The sequence below is a fragment of the Rousettus aegyptiacus genome, unplaced genomic scaffold (assembly GCF_014176215.1).
Source record: "Rousettus aegyptiacus isolate mRouAeg1 unplaced genomic scaffold, mRouAeg1.p scaffold_m13_p_5, whole genome shotgun sequence".
NCBI lineage: Eukaryota > Metazoa > Chordata > Mammalia > Chiroptera > Pteropodidae > Rousettus > Rousettus aegyptiacus.
This window is the reverse complement of record NW_023416308.1, coordinates 23,744,381-23,761,354: the sequence shown is the minus strand read 5'-3', so window position 1 is coordinate 23,761,354 and position 16,974 is coordinate 23,744,381. Positions and strand designations below refer to the sequence as shown.

At 50.7% G+C, this 16,974-nt stretch overlaps 1 protein-coding gene across 2 annotated transcripts in view; it reads right to left on the bottom strand.

Moving 5' to 3' along the window:
* TANGO2 (transport and golgi organization 2 homolog) overlaps positions 1-16,974 on the bottom strand; it is a 35,225-nt gene that overhangs the window by 9,218 nt on the left and 9,033 nt on the right. For both annotated transcript variants that reach the window (XM_016166961.2, XM_016166962.2), the window contains exons 2-5: positions 14,092-14,188; positions 7,376-7,464; positions 2,535-2,654; positions 1,824-1,938 (exon numbers count right to left, since the gene is read on the bottom strand). In XM_016166961.2, the coding sequence (XP_016022447.1) occupies positions 1,824-1,938; positions 2,535-2,654; positions 7,376-7,464; positions 14,092-14,147 (380 nt within the window). In that variant the 5' untranslated portion in view covers positions 14,148-14,188. The remainder of the gene's footprint in view (positions 1-1,823; positions 1,939-2,534; positions 2,655-7,375; positions 7,465-14,091; positions 14,189-16,974) is intronic.

Sequence of the window (16,974 nt, the reverse complement as noted above, 5' to 3'; positions counted from 1 at the left end):
GCCAGGAAAGAGGCCCATGGACCTACCCTTGTTGAAGGAGGCTGGGTCAGAAAAGGCATCTGTTCGTGGGCTGACCACAGGGCACTGACTGCCTCCCCTGACGCCTGCCCTTGTGGAAGCATCCACCAACTTCTGGGCCTTTGGAGGGGGAGAAAAGGGGAGCAAGGAAAAGGAAGGGAAGGTCAGGGGGGAGGGGGGAGGGTTGCTGACTTCACTGAAGGGCAAAATACACAAAACCTCTGCAGTTCCCACAGCCACATCTCTAACGCACACGTCACATAGGCAGGAGCCCAGCACACCCAGCCCACCCTGGTAGGCAATGTGGGCTGCTCCTGCCGATGCCTGAATCAACTGGCTGATCTTTAAGGTGCTCAGGTAGCGGAGGGGGGACACCCGGCCAGGGTTTCTCTACATTAGCCTTCCTTCATGTCCACGGCACTGCTGCTCCCCCACCCAACACATTCTGCTACATACACTGAGACTCAACAGCGTCAGCTCATTTGTTGAAAAACAGGGCCAGGTACAAGCTTGGTACCCAGCATGTAGCCCCTGAGACTCCCTTGCCCTTGTCCACCAGTGCTGACAGCACAAGACGTAGGCTCTGGGATTCCCTCTCACCCCACCCACACAGGTGACAAGGGTGCCATGTGTCTCCATGTCTCCTGCTAACCTGAGCCAAGCACTAACTATCACTTCACCTTGGAACCCAGTGTCTGAAGTGAGAGGTGAGCCACACTAATGCCACAAGCACTGCCTGCACAGCTGGTGCCTGAGCTGGTGTGGAGCCGAGGCCAAAGTACAGGCCCAGGCACTAAAGAATAAACACACTCTGAAAAGCCAGGCCGTGACCCAGTGGCAGCCAGCCTCAAGCGGTAACAACCATGGTGCTCCTTCCCAGCCATGTACAGGACTAGTGGGATGCCCCTCCAGGGGTACTCAGGACCCCGACACACGAGCAGGGGACCCTAGCCCCACTTCAAACCACCAGTGGTCATGGCCAGGTCACCTGCCCATCAACTCAGCTGCATCAGGCATAGAGGCGGCTCTGAGGATATGGAGAGTATTGCAAATGAGGGGTTTAGCGTGCAGCCATCAGGTAACCAGCGACTGCTGCTACAACTATCAGGCCCCTGCTGCACCTCTCTGTGTGCCCCTTATTGGCCTGGCAAATCTCCAACTGCCTCTTCCCCATGGGGCATGGGCTATCTGCAGGGTTCCAGAAACCTGACTCACAAACTCCAAATCCCTCACAGAACCCAAGATAAGCCACACTGCCCATTCAGACCCAGGTCCCTGAAGATGCCACTGCAGAGCCCCAGTGTCCAACAGCACCCAGCCACAACATGGTCCCAGAACACTCCAGAGCCACAGCCAGTTGTACTTTCATCTTCCTTCTCCAGCTTTGGGGACCTCTGCTCACCAAAGAGATATGGATCAAAAACAGGGGGCTCCTTAGCCACAGACATGGGGAGTGGACTTGGGGGCAGGGAGGTGGCTGTGGGCAAGGAATGCGCCCTGTGCTGGGAGAGCACCCCTGCAATCACACTCTAGCTCTCTCATGGTAGGAGCCAGTAGCCAGCCTTCACACTGTCACAGGAACTCCTCCTTCGAAGCTCTGCTTCCTGAATCCCCCACACAGTAGGTCTAGGAGGGGCTTGGCCCTTGGGACACTTGCCAAAGAGCGATGTCTCTGGAGAGGCCGCTACAGATGCTACAGAACCCCAAGCTAAGTGGTGAGGCAGAAATCGCACTTCCTGTTGAGCCCACGACCCAGTACTGTGGCATCGCTGAATGGGTTGCTGTCTCCCAAACAGTAGACCCACCTCAGATCAGCTGCTATGAGGTTGAAGCCGTTGTACAGGTGTCCCTCTGCGGAGACCTTCTTCAGGTAGGACAAGCTGTCCATGTCTGTGGTCAGAAACTGGGCCACAAGTTTGCCTGTGAGCAGAGAACAAACACCCATGGCTGAGGCAACAGGTTTAGCCCCTCTTCCTGAGAGACTGATGGTCCTCCATGGGCTGGCCACACCTCATTGACCCAGCAGCCAAGGAGGTCAGCATCAAGAACTATGTTTTTGTTGGGTTTTAGGGTTTTTTTCCCCCCTCCATTATGCCCCCATATAGAAGTCCAGCATGAGAAAAAAGTCCTTAGTAGGGATGATGTGTGTCTATGTAGCTGTCCTCCTAGGGGCATCTGCTCTGCAAACACTAGGCAGATGGAAGACAATGACACACAACAGTCAGGAGTAACACCTTGGCCTGGGGAGAAGTCTGGCGCACACTTCCTGACAGGGGTGAAAGGTCAGTAAGGGTGAGTGTCATGAGGGCCATAAGAGTGGTTTCCTGCAGTGATACCAGCCAGTAGACTGCCAGGCCCAGGAAAACAATCCTCTTCTCCATTCTAGCTCTTCCTCTCGTCTCTGCACTTGTCCAAGGAAGCTCCTGCAGTGAGGCCACCCCCAAAGCCAGCCCCTGCCCCACCCTAAGCCACGATGCTATACCTCCTAAATCAGCCCCAGCCCCTCCCAGCGGTACCTCGACCCCGGGCTTCCAGGTCCAACTTCGGCTGCAGGTAGTTGGTGATCGCTGCCAGCTTCCCGCGTGTGCTGATGCCCAGCCACGTGCCTCCTTCCTTGCCTTCCTCCATGTCGAGCCCTGGGTGGATGCCAGCATCACCACCAGTAGCACTTCCACGCGGGCACCAGCCCCACCCTGTCCCTGGGTCCTGGGGAGTCACATCTCAGCCCCGCAGCCCTGCTGTGGAACAGGGGCTCTGACTCCACAGGGCGAGGCAGCCCGTAGGACCAAAAGGGCATGCGAGAGACATCCTCCCCGTGCTTTGTCCTGGAAGACAAGCGATGCTCGCGGACACATCCTGGAGCATGGGTAGGCACTGGGCTAGGAACAGAGCATCGGCTCTGTTGCGGGAACGTCTTCCTGGATCTGGTATAGGGGTGTTGGCTGTCCTCCCCCGGCAGAGCACACAAGGCCCTTGCTGTGGGCGCTTCACTAGGAGCCCAGTGCCCACCTACCAGTCCAGTCCCCAGGGCACAGGCTCTGCCACAGTCAATGCTGCACAATCCATGGGGCCCCAGTGCAGGGTCGGCCAGGCCCTGAAGGCCACAGGAGAACATCTTCGTAGATTAGAGCTTCATTTTACTTAAAGACTGGGATAAAATGGCTAAATCATGAAAATGTTATTTTTATAACAATAACAGCAACAATGCTGTAAAGATCAAAAAGAAAGAAGTAAAACTAGGATTGAATGTGAAAAAAATCTCCCCTCCTCAACATACACAAAAATATACTGAAACTAATAAGTAAATACTAGCAAGAACTGGTAAAATGAAAATTTAAATATACCATTTACAACAGCGCTAAATAATAAAAATAATATTTAGAAAAACATTTAAGGAAAAATGTGTAACACCCAAAGACTGAATGAAAACCACTATGCTGAGGGAAATCAAGCAGATCTAACTAAAGATGTGCCTCTTGGCCAATTGGAAGACTCAATACTGTTCTCCACCAATTGACCAAGAGAGTCGCCATAATCCCAATCAAAATCCCAGCATGCTTTTTGGTTTATAGAAATTAACAAGCCGACTCTAAAAATTTATATGTCCACACAAAGGAACGAGGATGGCAAAGCAGTCCCGAAAAAGAACAAAGGTGAAGGACTTAACACTACTTGATTTCAAGACTTGGTGAAAAGCTGCAGTAATTGAGACAGTGTGGCGCTGGCATCAAGACAAACGGATCAATGAAACACAACAGAGTCCATAATAGACCCACATCCACATGAGTTCAACTGATTTTCAACCAAGTTGTCACGATAAGGCAATAGATGAAAAAATATTCGAAAAATTACACTGGAACAACTGGAGAGATAGAGAGGTATGTTTCTCAAACTCTATCACACACACTTTGTACAAAAATTAACAGGAGATAAATCATGGACCTAAACAAAAAATCCCAAATCAGAAGGCTTCTAGAAGCAAACAGAGGAAAATCTTTATGACAAATCTTTATGGCAAAGACAAACAGAATGAACCATAAAAGAAATGAGTAGACAATAGACACTTCAGTTAAATAAAATATTGTGCTCACTAAAAAATATCATTAGGGAAATGAATAGGCAATACATTTATCCAACAAAGAACTCACAGCGGAATGCAAAAAGAACTATAAATCAACAATTACAAAATAAATGAAATTTTTACAATCTGGCCAGTCAAAAAGAACCAAATTTACCCTCCTACATAAAACAACCAAAAAAGAAACAAAATACATAAAACAATGGGTTTCAAGACCCTGGACATCAGAAAACGAAGGACAATGATGTCTGAGACAGGAAAGGTAGAAGTTCTGCCCCACAATTGGAGTCCCCAAGTCGCAGCACAGGGAAGAGGCCCGGCAGAGTTCAGTAGACTCCCTGGCTAAGGAGAGGGGAGAGTTTGGGGAGACCAAGGTGGCCAGGATTCCTGAGACGAAAGACCTGAAAGAAGAGGGGTACACAGAGAATCCCGGACACCTGATCAGTGCATGTGTGTGAGGACGCTACCCAAGGCCAGGAAAGAACCATCCAGAAGGAGGGACTCACACAGGGTGGGGATGGGGGTTTGGGAGGTGAGGGGAACAGTGCCTGTTCTCAGAAGCCAGCCTGGAAAATCTCAAGATTCAGGTGACACTGGGAAGAGCAGACAGAAAGATCTTGCCTCAGTATGGGGAATAATCAGCCTTAGTCTGGGCACAGCTTTAGACCTGCTGCCTAACAAATCTAAAAATCAAAACCTGAAACTGTTTCTGAATAATTTAACTGTGTCCCAGAACAAAGCTCAAGAATATTTATAGGTATACAAAAATATTCAGCCCTCAAGAAAATAAAATCCACTAATGTCTAACATCTGGTCAAAAATTACCAGGCATTTGAAGAAGCAGGAAAACACAGCTCCACCCTCCAAGAGGAGTTCAATCAACCCATTAAAACTGACCTAGAACTGACATAGATGTCGGAATTTGCAGACAAAGATATGCAAACAGTCATTAAAACTGTATTTTATATGCTAAAAGAGTTAAGTAGAGACAAGGAAGACACAAAAATTGAGTTTCTAGAGAAAAACTACAAAGTGTGAGATGAAAAATACACAGGATGGTATTAAAGGCAGATTAGATACTGCAGAAGAAAAGATTAGTAAACTTGAAAATAAGGCAATATAAACTACCTAAAATAAAACAGAGAGAACGAGTTTTTTAAAAATGAACTGAAGATCACTGAAGTGTGGGGCAATCTCAAGTAAACTAACATATGTATAACTGGAGGCAGAAAGAGGGGAAGAGATTGAGAGGAGAGAGAAGGAGACAGAAAAAATATGTGAAGAAATAATAGCCCAAATTTTCCTAATTTCTAAAAAGTTCTCAAGTAATGCTGATGCTACTGACTCAAGGACCATACTTAGAGAAAGGCTCGCCTACAATTTTAAAATTTGACAATGCCAGAAGTGGGAGGATGTAGACCTTGGTGCCTTCAGTCCCAAGCCGGGCACAGTGGCTACTGGACCAGTACAGCATTGTGATGCAATGAGATCACCCTCCCACTAGGCAGGCACTCTATATCAGCCAAGGGCCTCCTCCAAATCACTACAAAGGGTGAACAATTCCAGGTGGCTGAAGCACCCCAGCCAGGATTGGCACTGATTCAGAAACAGAGTGCAGGCCAAGGTACCACGGTAGGATGGAGACCAGGTAGCCAGGATGGCCAAGAGCCCCAGGCAGACTAACCCTTCATCTGAGCCTCTATGTCTTCATCTGCAAAAATCCTCAAAAGTTGCCCCCTGCCCGCCTTTCTCAGATCATCGGCCCCTTACTCTGCACCCTATGCATCCCCCCAAAACACACACACACACACACACACACACACACACACTCTCTCTCTCTCTCTCTCTCTCTCTCTCTCTCTCTCTCTCTCTCTCTCTCTCTCTCTCTCTCCAACCTCTCATTTGTGCCCCGCAGAAGTGACACACTCAGCCTACCCCATCCAATGACCCTCTTCTGTGCCATCCTAGCCCAGGATGGCCTGGATAGTCTTGGCCGTGCCCACAGGCTTCCCTCGGCCCTCCTATCATGGCCTCACAGGCCTGCCCCATAACCACTGGGAAAGCCATGGCTGGCCCAGCCAAGGACTCCACAAACACACAACTCCCCAGGGTTACTACCCTGCTGTAACCAGAGTTTACACAGCAGAGGTCTCTGCTGTGTAACCCTGCCCCATGCTCCTGTCTATGTGTCTCGGCATTTCCAAGGTCTCACATGCAGTTTCTGATAATGCCAAGACACAGCCCAGACACTCAACCTCTTCTTCCTTTTGCACTCAGCCATCCTGAGGGCCCCACTCACAGCCTCTTGGCAGCTTTCCCTACCACCTACCAGACCTCTTGCCCAGGACAGTGCACTGCCCTGGTCTCTCTTCTCCTGTCCTCACTTATAGCACCAGGATGATCCAGCCTCAGCAGTGTTTTCTTCATACCGCTGCCCGACCATGGTCTACACAGCAGGCCTTCTGTGGAAGCTCCATGGCCAATTTTTTAAACACTACAGGAAGAACAGGACACAGGCAGCCTCCCTGGGCCTACAAAGCCACATGCCCAGCACACTGGAAAACCCGTCAGCTCTTTTAGGCTCCCTCTGCATGCCTGGTGCCTGGAGAACAGGCAGAGGGGTTCCTGGCTTAGCCAACATCTTTCTGTATGCCCTCCAATTAGACCCCTGCCTATCCCATGGGCAGGAACTGCTCCCTGTGCAAGGGGCTCAGGGAGGCTGCTGGCTGGGTGGGTAGGGAACCTGGCTGTCACCTTCACTTCTGCTCCCATGGGAACTCCTCATGAAGATTCCACCTGAAGGTGAAGGTGTCCCAACCAAACCTCTGCTCCCCAAACTTAGACCAGCTTTCCCTGGAGCCAGAGGTGCTTGTGTGTAAACAGAAACATGTGCACACACACATGTGCGTGCGCACATACACACAACCCCCACAACTACGCTGCTGCAGAGTGATCAAGCATGGACTTACACCTCACGCAAATCCAACTGCATGCCACAGAGAAAGGTAGATCCAAATAAAACCAACCAATTCTTCTGGCTACTTCTGTGGACCCAGAGCACATGAAGCTACACGGATGGTGCTGGGTGGACAGTTCTGGGATTGGTTTATCCAGTGCTGGCCCTGGACTTAAACTTTCCTGAAGCCCATGCCATGAGACTCGTCAGTGTCCACTCATTCATTCCAAATTTACATGGGAGGCAGCATCGTAAAGACTAGAACCATCTGGAGCTCGCACTTCCTGCCATGCCATGGCCACCCACCATGAGGGAAGACTCACCGCTGAGGATCTCATTGTTGTTCCCCCAGAAGTCTGCTAACTTGGATGGTCTGTGGTAGAATTCATCCCTGTTGGCTGCCAGGATGAGCCTGAAGGAGAAAACATGACTGCAACTCTCAGGTGAAACAGAAAAGCCATGTGTTTTCTCTCTAATTAACAAAGAAAAGTCGCCTCAGTAATGACATGGGCAAGTTCCAAAGAGAACAGGAACCCACCTGGGACAAAGGTCTGCCCCAGTTCCAGGCGGGCAGTTTCCTGGGGAGCCTGTGACTGGGACTGTACCCCTGGTCCCTCCAGAGGAAATACAGAGGAGATGGGTGAAGACCATGGGGCCAGGTGGGGAGGTGCCCCTCTTGTGCATCTGTCCTTTCCCCTGAGGACACCCCAACCAGTGTCCTGGAAGTGTAAGGAGGCCCACCAGGATGGCCTGGGAATGTGTGTGGACCACAGAAGCACACAAGTTCTCCAAGGGCTGCTGTCCCAAGTTTGGGTGTCTGGGGGCTGGAAATGTGTGAGGACGTCTCTGCGTTTCACTAGTTTTTTTTTTCTTTATAAATCAAACAAGTGTTTTCTTTGGCAATTAGAAAATATGCCACAGTTTTCAGAGCACTGGTTTGGAGGTAAAAAAAAAAAAAAAAAATCAAAGTTTCCAGCTATTTAAATAAGAATATAGATGATGACTGAGTGGGGCACATCTGGGTCAAAGAGATTATCAGAGGTCCCTCTGAGCACCACTGGCAGGCACACAGGTGAACAGAGGACAAGGGGCCAGAGGCTGGGGCTTGCGTGCAAAGGGTTCTAACCCTTGACGGGCTGTGGTCACACTGGGTCTGAAACCAAATTAGTCTAGTCAGCAGTCAGTCCTAAAAACTCTTTAATAATAATTTTTGTACTGTGTCATTAATTTCATGAACATTTGCTCGTGGTACAATGTGCACTAACAAAGATGGTTGTAAAATTAAAAGTGAAACCAGTGCCGGGCTATGGAAGTGTTTTTACCCCAAGCATAGTGGCATGTGATCAACACTACCCCCCTCCCCCCCACCCCCCCTACCCCCACTGCCAGACTCTGCACCTCTCCATGCAGCCCCAGCCCACAGGTGCCAGCACAGCCGGGGACTGTGCATGGCCACAGAACCCTTGGGTCTGCCCTGGAAACCTCACTGCCTTCAGTAACCCCATCTGGCCTACAGCTGCTCTCTATCCCCTCTACACAGCTGGCTCCAGGGCTGCACCAGGTCTCAGGGATGTGCGCCCATGAGGGAAAGGTCCCCGTCCCTGATACAAGCCCCAGTTATTCACAGAATGATCCTCTGCAACTCCAACTGCCAGGTTCCAACCTGGACCTCATCCTCAGGTAGAGACAGATGGTCTGAAGGAGAAGGCACCTGGACCCTGACCTCCGCCTCCTGGCCACATCTGCTCTGTCCCTTTGGGGCCCCAGCTGGACCTGTTCTGGCTGGCCCTGTTCTGGCTGGCCCTGCTCCCACTGGCTGTCTGAACAGGCCGACCTGGTGGAAAGTGTCCCATCCACCAGGGTCTGGATGGCAGTCAGGAGGAGGGAGAGTGCCACATCCCCGAGTTGTGGGAGACTCCATGGCTGTGGTGGGAATACGCAGCAGGGGCTGGGCTGCCCACCGACCCCTGTGGGTGGGGGTCACTTCACGTGGTTAGGATCGAGCACCTGAAACAAGGCTGATACTGTCAGCTTCTGCTTTTGATTCCTACATAAGGCTTCAGAGAAGGAAAAATCAGGGGAAAAGAAAAAGAAAAAAAGCTGACCGAGGAGAACCTTCTGCCTATTTTTAAAACAAGGAGCAGTGTTTGTTAATAATAGAAACATTAACTGCTGGGTTATTTTCATCAAGAGTCACTAGCTGAATTTTGTGGTTTGCCCAAGATTTCATCAAATACATACTTCAGAAACAGGCAGGTGTGAGGAGTGCCCACTTAGAGGCTCCAAATGAGGGATGTGTTCCTTCAGTCACCACTTCTGGAATCACAACACGAATAAAGGTCCATCTGCGTCACTGCGTCACTGTGTCCAGAGGCAAGGAACTTGGCCACCATAGCAAGGGGGGCTCTGGGGAAGGCAAGCCACCCATGGCTTTGTTTTGTTCTAATAACTGAAACCACTAGTTAATTATTCAGGACCAACAGGCACTCCTCGCTCTGCTGCTGAGGGTAGATCTGTGAGTTCACAGTTCACTTTGTATATCTTGTAAGGTGTGACTTTTTTTTCAAAGAGCTCATATCCCTTTGTAATCAAGGAAATAATGTCAATGGAATCCCATCAGAACACAGCTGCCTCTACAGAGCATGGCAAGGTAATTGGGACCCCAGGGCAAAGCTGCAGCCAGCATGGAACTTCTAAGTTAGCATCTCATAGGCTGCTAAAGTAAGTTCTTAACCACTAGGCTCTTTGCCAGAGCACCACAGACAGTCATACTAGAATTAAAAACAAGAGCAAAACATAATAGGCACCCAGACTATACTCACACTAGGTCACTGCCACCAAAATATGGAGGTTCCAAGTATCAGGCAACAACAGGCATGGGGGGCAGAGGCTGAGACCACCCAGGGGATTACACCCTTGGGCAGGAGCCATGACACACTGTGTCCGAAATGACCCCAGGAGGGAATGACACCTGAGGAGCCCACCTATGGGCAATTGACATGCAGTCTGGAAGGCAGACCACACCTGCATGAGGGCGGGCCAGCCCAGCAGAAGAGGACAGACGGGAAAGCTGGAGGGAACCTGGGGGTTCATGCCAGGGTAGTGCCTGGGGGGAGGCAGCAATGGCATGTGACATGGGGGGCTGCTACGCCTAAAGGGATGTGTACCCCCAATATGGAGGGCAGCAGAGTGGCAACAAGAGAGGTAGGAGGTGCGGAACGTGGGGTCTAAGACAGCCCAGCCCAACACTAGGCTTGGAGTAGCTCTACAGAGACCATGCTCACATTCACTCTCTGGGCAGGTGCTGAGGTGGGTCCCCTCCTTCCATACTGCAGGCCAGCCAGACAGTGATTGCTGAGTCTGGGCATAAACAGACCATAAGGTGCACACTCTGAGTGGCTGATGCTTTCTCCTATGGGAAAGAAAGGACAGCCAAGAGAGGGAGAGATGCTTCAGGAATCATGTCTGCCACCAGCAGGGCAGTAAAGCAGCAGGACAGACCAACTCTGAACATCACTGGGTTGTCCTGGGCCGGGTGTGACGGGGACAGGCTTGCCTTTCTCCTTCTACAGAACTCCTGGGAAGCTAGAAAACGCATTCCCGTAAGATCAGCATCTGGAAAAGAGTCACAAGGGCCACTGCCCAAGGCATCAAAAATGAGAACATCTTAAGTCTCTTCTGCAAGCAGAGGCAACCTGTTTGAAACACATTTATATACAAGGTAATAATGGCCACAGGTCCAACTGTAAAAATCCTCTTTTGTAATCATCTAACCTGGAGCAACACTGATGCAGGGATAAGCTCAATCCACAAATATGAATGAAAACAGGTGCCATCTGTTACCCTGAGAGCCAAGAGGCCACTGTATAGTTGATACCGAGGGTGCTGGAGGGAACACAGGGGCCTCATCAGTCCCAGCCACGTGGACCAGATTTTTGGGTAGCAGGGTCCATGTGGACACCAGCCCTGGCACCAGGACCATCTGGATGAGGGGAGAGGACCTGGTCTGGATGGTGTACAATGATGACACACTGTGAAGACACTCTGTGCCATCCAAAAGGGGACATGGGCTGATACGGCGAGAGGAGCCTATGACAGGGCCATCAAAAGACATGTGAGGAAATCAATTTGGCAGTTCCTCAAAAAGTAAAAAAAAAAACAAAAAAAACCAGAATTGCCATATGATCTAGCAACTCTATTTTGGGTATATACCCAAAAGAATTGGAAGCGGCAGTCAAACAGATACTCTAATATTCATAACAACATTATTCACAATAGCCAAGAGATGGACATAACCCAGGTATTTACTAACGGTTGAATGGATAAATAAATGTGGTCTCTCTACTCAAAGGAAAGAAATTCTGACATACTACGACATGAATGAACCTTGAAGATGTTGTGCTAAGTCAAAATAAGCCAGTCACAAAAGGATAAATATTGTATGATTCCACTTATATAAGGTACCCAGGGTAGTCAAGGTCATAGAAAGGAGAATGGTGGTTGCCAGGGGCTAGGAGGAGGGGGGAATATGGGTAATTATTAAATGGGGACAGAATTTGAGTTTGGGAAGATGAAAAGAGTTCTGGAGATGGACAGCAGTGATGGCTGGAAAACAATGTGAATATACTTAATATTGTGGAACTAGACACTTAACAAGTGGTTATAATGGCAAAATTTTATGTTATATATACCTTATCACACACACAAACAAAAGACACTCCCATGGAGTGCTACACAGAGGGCAGATGATGATACGGCCGTGGATGCCAGGGCAGGGAGCAGAGGCTGGTATATCCCAGGTCAGGACGGCAATGACTAAGGTTGGAAGGTGCCCAAGGCAGGCCTGGCTGGCCCAGATAGCTCCTGGCAGTTCTAGGCAGCAGGGGCCTCCTCCCCTCTATGCCAATGGCCCTGGCACTGGGCCTGCTCCCCCTTCCTTGCTTCACTGAGAGTCCCTCCTCAACCTCCGACATGCCCTGGCTCAGCTCACCTAACCTCTCACTGGCCTTGCTGTGGTGTCCCTTCCATGGCAGTGGCCTCCTGTCCTGTTCTCGCGTCACACACGTACAGAAGTGCACATACAGGGAGCCTGCAGCTTGCTCGTTCTCGCTGTCTGAACACCCCCAGAGCTAGAACCGGAGCAGCCACCAGAAGCCCCTCTGGCCCTCCACGTAGCCGGGAAATCACTGAGTATATTCAGTCAGTCACTCAGAGACAGCATATTTAGTCTTTGGCTTAGAGCTTTGGAAAACACGAGAGAAACACTAAGGCTGTCTTGAATCACAACCCACAAGCAGTTAGTTGTTAGGAGGACAGGTCCTGGCAATGATGTACAGGGTCTGAGCAACAGAAAGAGAGATCCATGCTCACCCCCCTCCCTCCTTCTTTCCTTTTTTATTTTACTGGCAGGCAATTGGAGGTAACCTTAGAAAACAGCATATTCAGTGGGGCTATGGCTGAATCTGGGAGTAGCAAATACAGGCGGTGATCAAGTCAGTGACTGTCAGGCTGCCTATCCTCATTTGAGAAATTCTTCACTTGTTTGGTGGAAAGAGAGTTGTTTTGTTGATACATGGGTGTTCAAATGAGTATAGACAGGTGCATATAAAAGCTCAGAAGCCAAAGAGGTGGACCATGCCAGTTATCCATTTATTGCATCTCAGCCCCAATTCACCCTTCATTGCCTGCTATGTGATAATGAAGCTGAACTTTACAGCTGGTACCATGCTAAGTTTTGTCAGTAAAGGGTGTCAAAGAGACACTGGAGGAGGAGCCTTCTTTTCCTGGCTCCTGAGTGCTTTCTCTACAGGTTCCTATGGTACATGTGACTTCCCCAGGCATCAGTCTCCTGTGAAAAATGTGGCTTCCAAACAACTCACAGTAATAAGGCAGCACCCAGTGGCCAGCACCTTCCCCCTAGCGTCCTCCTTGCAACAGTTTTCAGCACTCTTGAGGGAAGATTTCCAGCAAGTTCTGCCAGTGCAGCACCCCAGAGATTTCTCCATTACCCAGTGTGCCATGGCTATGCCTCTCCAGCAAGGTCTAGATCTCAGCCCAGAGGTGAAGGATGGGGCTCTGCTCTGGGCACGCCAATCCCATTATAGTGAGTCATTCTGTGTATTACACTTTCCCCGATGAAGTCACTATGCCTGGATCTTGTCCAGAGGCTGCACCCTGACTCACACAGCTCATCTTATTGGGGATGTTCAGGGTTAGCTCCCAGACCCTGGCCTGGCCCTGCTGCCCACTCCTCTGCAGGAAGAGAACACTGGACACTCTTCGTCCTCTGTCCCCTGGCCTGGAATGAGTTAATTCAGTCACAACATTAGAAAGCATTGTGTCTGTGATTGTGCACGGTGACCTAAATCTAAAAAGCTAGTCAAAATAGTTCACATCATTTCTGGTACGGATTTTAAAATGATGAAAACTTCCAAGGCAATTGCATTAGTAAGCAGTTTCAAATGTCATTTTTGGTTATGGGTTACATCTCAGCCTCATTCTCTGCATGGAAAAATGCCAATGGGTTCCCGCTGGGGTGGCCTGGGGAATGCAGGAGTGTCATTCAGAGCCCAGGGTCATGGGGAGAAGAAGGTCTTCCATCTCTCACCTCCTCCCACCTTGACACCACCGCCCAGACTCCTCATCGGCAGCATGAACCACCAGCTCAAATGGGGCTCTCGCTCACTGTCACCCCAATTCTGCTACCTGCTGGTCTCCTTACAAAGCCCATAGGGCTATGCTCCTGCCTGCACCCACATCGCTCCTCTGTCCTGCCCACCTTTAGAGTCTTAATATGTTTGTATATCTTTGCACATTGACTCACGAGTCCACCACTAAGAGGTATTCCAGCACTCCACACTGAGTGGCTATTATCTGAGAGGGCAGGGCCAGGCCTTTGTAGCTTGTCCCGTGGCCACCCTCTCCCTAGCCCACAGGCAGCAGCATGCCCCCTCGCTGCTCACAGTGCCTACCTAGGTACTGAAGACTATGGGACACCCAAAGCTAAGCAGACAGTGGCAGACACAGAGCAAGGGGTTACCTGTACACATTTTTGGAAGTGGGGCGAGGATCAAACTTAAAGAAGATGATGCACATGGGTCCCCGAGGGTGGCTTTGTTCACATGGGGTCACACGGTCTGCAGGAAAAGGAAAAAAATGAGTTGAGTAAATAGCAGACAAAAGAACCACCTTCCATGCATCCTCCCTAACCCAGAACAGAACCACCTCTGAGATGTCCCTGATCATCACTGGGCATGCCAGAGCCATGTGCCCAACACTGTGACACTCGCCAGCACCACACAACCATCTCCTTAAACATACACACTCGTCAGCACTGCCTAGGCTGCCCTAACACCTGTGGTGCTCACTGGCCATGAACACGCTGCATGAGGGTGGCAAGTGGGCGCTGGAGGTGGAAGCAAGAGCAAGAATATGAGTACAGCTGGGGCGGCAGGCAGGCAAGCCAGCCCACACCCACCCAGGAGGCCCTGTGGCTTCCTCCATGGCCCCCACCCAGACTACCCATTGCTTCCCCCTGGCAACAGCACCAATTCCAGCCCCTAGGCACTCAAGGCAGGGCCATGTCATATCCAACTGGCCTGGGAACACTCAGTAGCAATGTTTACAGAAGGTCCTTGGCACATGCCCTTTGCCCACACCAGCCCAGGCAGAGCCAGGGGACCCAGAGGACCCCGCATAACCTTGTCAGCAAGGGGCACGGGGCAAAGTACAGGTGCTGGTGACATGGACACACACCCAGGTGCTGGTAAGTGAGGACTCAGTGCACATCTCCTCCCACCCCCTGCACGAATAGGTCCCTCACCCCAGGCCTCTGGGGCCAGCAGGTCTTTTCCCACAAACGAATTGAGAACTGAGATGTCCAAGGCTACCAACACTGGACAAGGTAACTGTGAAGGTTTCTAGTTCTGTATGTGTATGACGAGCTAAGGACATGGTGCAGAGCCAGTGCCCGTAGCCAGGAAACGGACAGCAAAGAGGTTGTGCAGGTACTAAAGGGAGCTGAGAAGATGATCCTGGAAGAAAGAAGCTGATGAGCAAGTGAGGAAGGTGTGTTCAGTGCATGTGCACGTATGTGAGGCTGTGAGGTCTGTGAACATGCGTAAGTGCATGAATATGTCTGCCTGTGTACTTGTGTGCAAGTGACACTTACACACATGTCTGTATGCATATGTGTCTAGGGGAGGCCACTGAGCTCCAAGGCCCTAGCCTGCCTGGGGCACCAAGGGTTTGGAGAGGGTTCATGCAGGGCCTGTCCCAAGATGCTAAGTGCACAGTGCCTGCTAGAGCAGGGCCTGGGCTTTGCCCAGTGGGACACATCTGTAAAGCAGGTCTATGAGTTCGATCCTCACTGGGGGCAGGAGCTCGAGGGGATGGAGATGAGATTCCCAGACCCAGCCCATCCTTGCTCCAGACCTCAACACAAGCCATAGCTACTCTTCCTCCTGCTGCTCTGCCCTAGGCCTCAAAGTGACCACACAGGGGAGGGAGCCTGCCTGCTAATCAGAACACCTGTACAGTACCCCCTTAAGCAAGTGGGCAGCAGGCATGGGCCAGGGAGTGTTCCAGGTCACTGCCTCAGGCCCAGGCCCCTGCTGTCCAGTTCCAGGAGAGGCCCACCATCAGCTGTACAATGCCCTTTGCCCACACCAGCCCAGGCAGAGCCAGGGGACCCAGAGGACCCCGCATAACCCCTCTGACATCAGTACAATTGTGTCCAGTTCTTGGGTCTCTGAAATGAAAGCTTTCCTATCTCAGAACTCACAGAAGGGATCACTCCCACCACACCGACCCTGCTATCAAAGCTGTGCCAGCACCCCTTGGGCAGGCAGGTGGACAGCAAGGGCCGCAGCCACAGAACACAGAAGAGCCAAAGAGGGGTCACAGCCCTAGGCTGGCAGCTCAAACACAACCTCAGCTCAGAGTCATGCAGAGGCTGCCAAGCTCCTAGGGCCTTCCCGTGGACAATGCCAGGGCACCCCTGCCACTCTACTCACTTCTGCTGACTGGTTTGGCAGGGGTGCGAGAGGGATTCACTCGACTACTGTCCCCACCGGCTCCCACAGACTCAGCTCCCTGTTCCGCCAGTTGCAGCAGGCATAGGCATTGATGATTGCTGCATGGAACCAACCTAGGACCTCAGTAAAGCCTGTGGTTATACAGGTGAGGTGTTGCCATGGTAACTAGCAGAAGTGCAAGGTACTAGGAGATGCACAGCCATGTGAGATGGGTTGCTGGCCACCAGACTGAGCTGGAAGTGCCCACTGGGGGCCATTGTTTCAGGGGTGCCTGACGATTCCAATACTGGTGAGCAGGCTGGTAGAGTGGACCCTCCTGGTAAAAACAACTTAAAATGCTTGAAAGAATATGAAAACATCTTAAAAGCAGCTAAGAGTTTATAAGGTCATGTAGGATTTAGCCAACATTTCAGAGAACACAGGAATCTAGAGAGGAAAGAAAGTAGAGTTCAGTGGTCATTCCTGCCCCGGGGTATTGACCATCTGGGCAAACTGGGTTCTGGTGGCCTCAAGGGGTGAGAGGGACAGAAGATTCAGGAGCTGCAGGAACAGTCCAAAAATGGAGAGAGTCCCTGAGAAACTCCATGAGCAAGCCCGGGGCCACACGAGGGGTCCAGGAACCCTCATGCCAAGACTTGGTTTGAGGGACCGCCGTACCAGGCATGCCCCTGGGCACCTGGCAAACCAAATTTCTCATCTTCATCCTAGACCTCTAAGAAGTCTCACAAGTAATTTCTAGGACAAATTGCAGTACACAGTCAGAAAGAATTACATAACCAAACAAAGCACCATAAACAAGAACCAGCAGAAAGAGATCCCCACACGTCTTATAAACCAACTATGTTCTAATTGCAGAAAAGGGAGCTTGGGAATATCTGCAGAGAAAA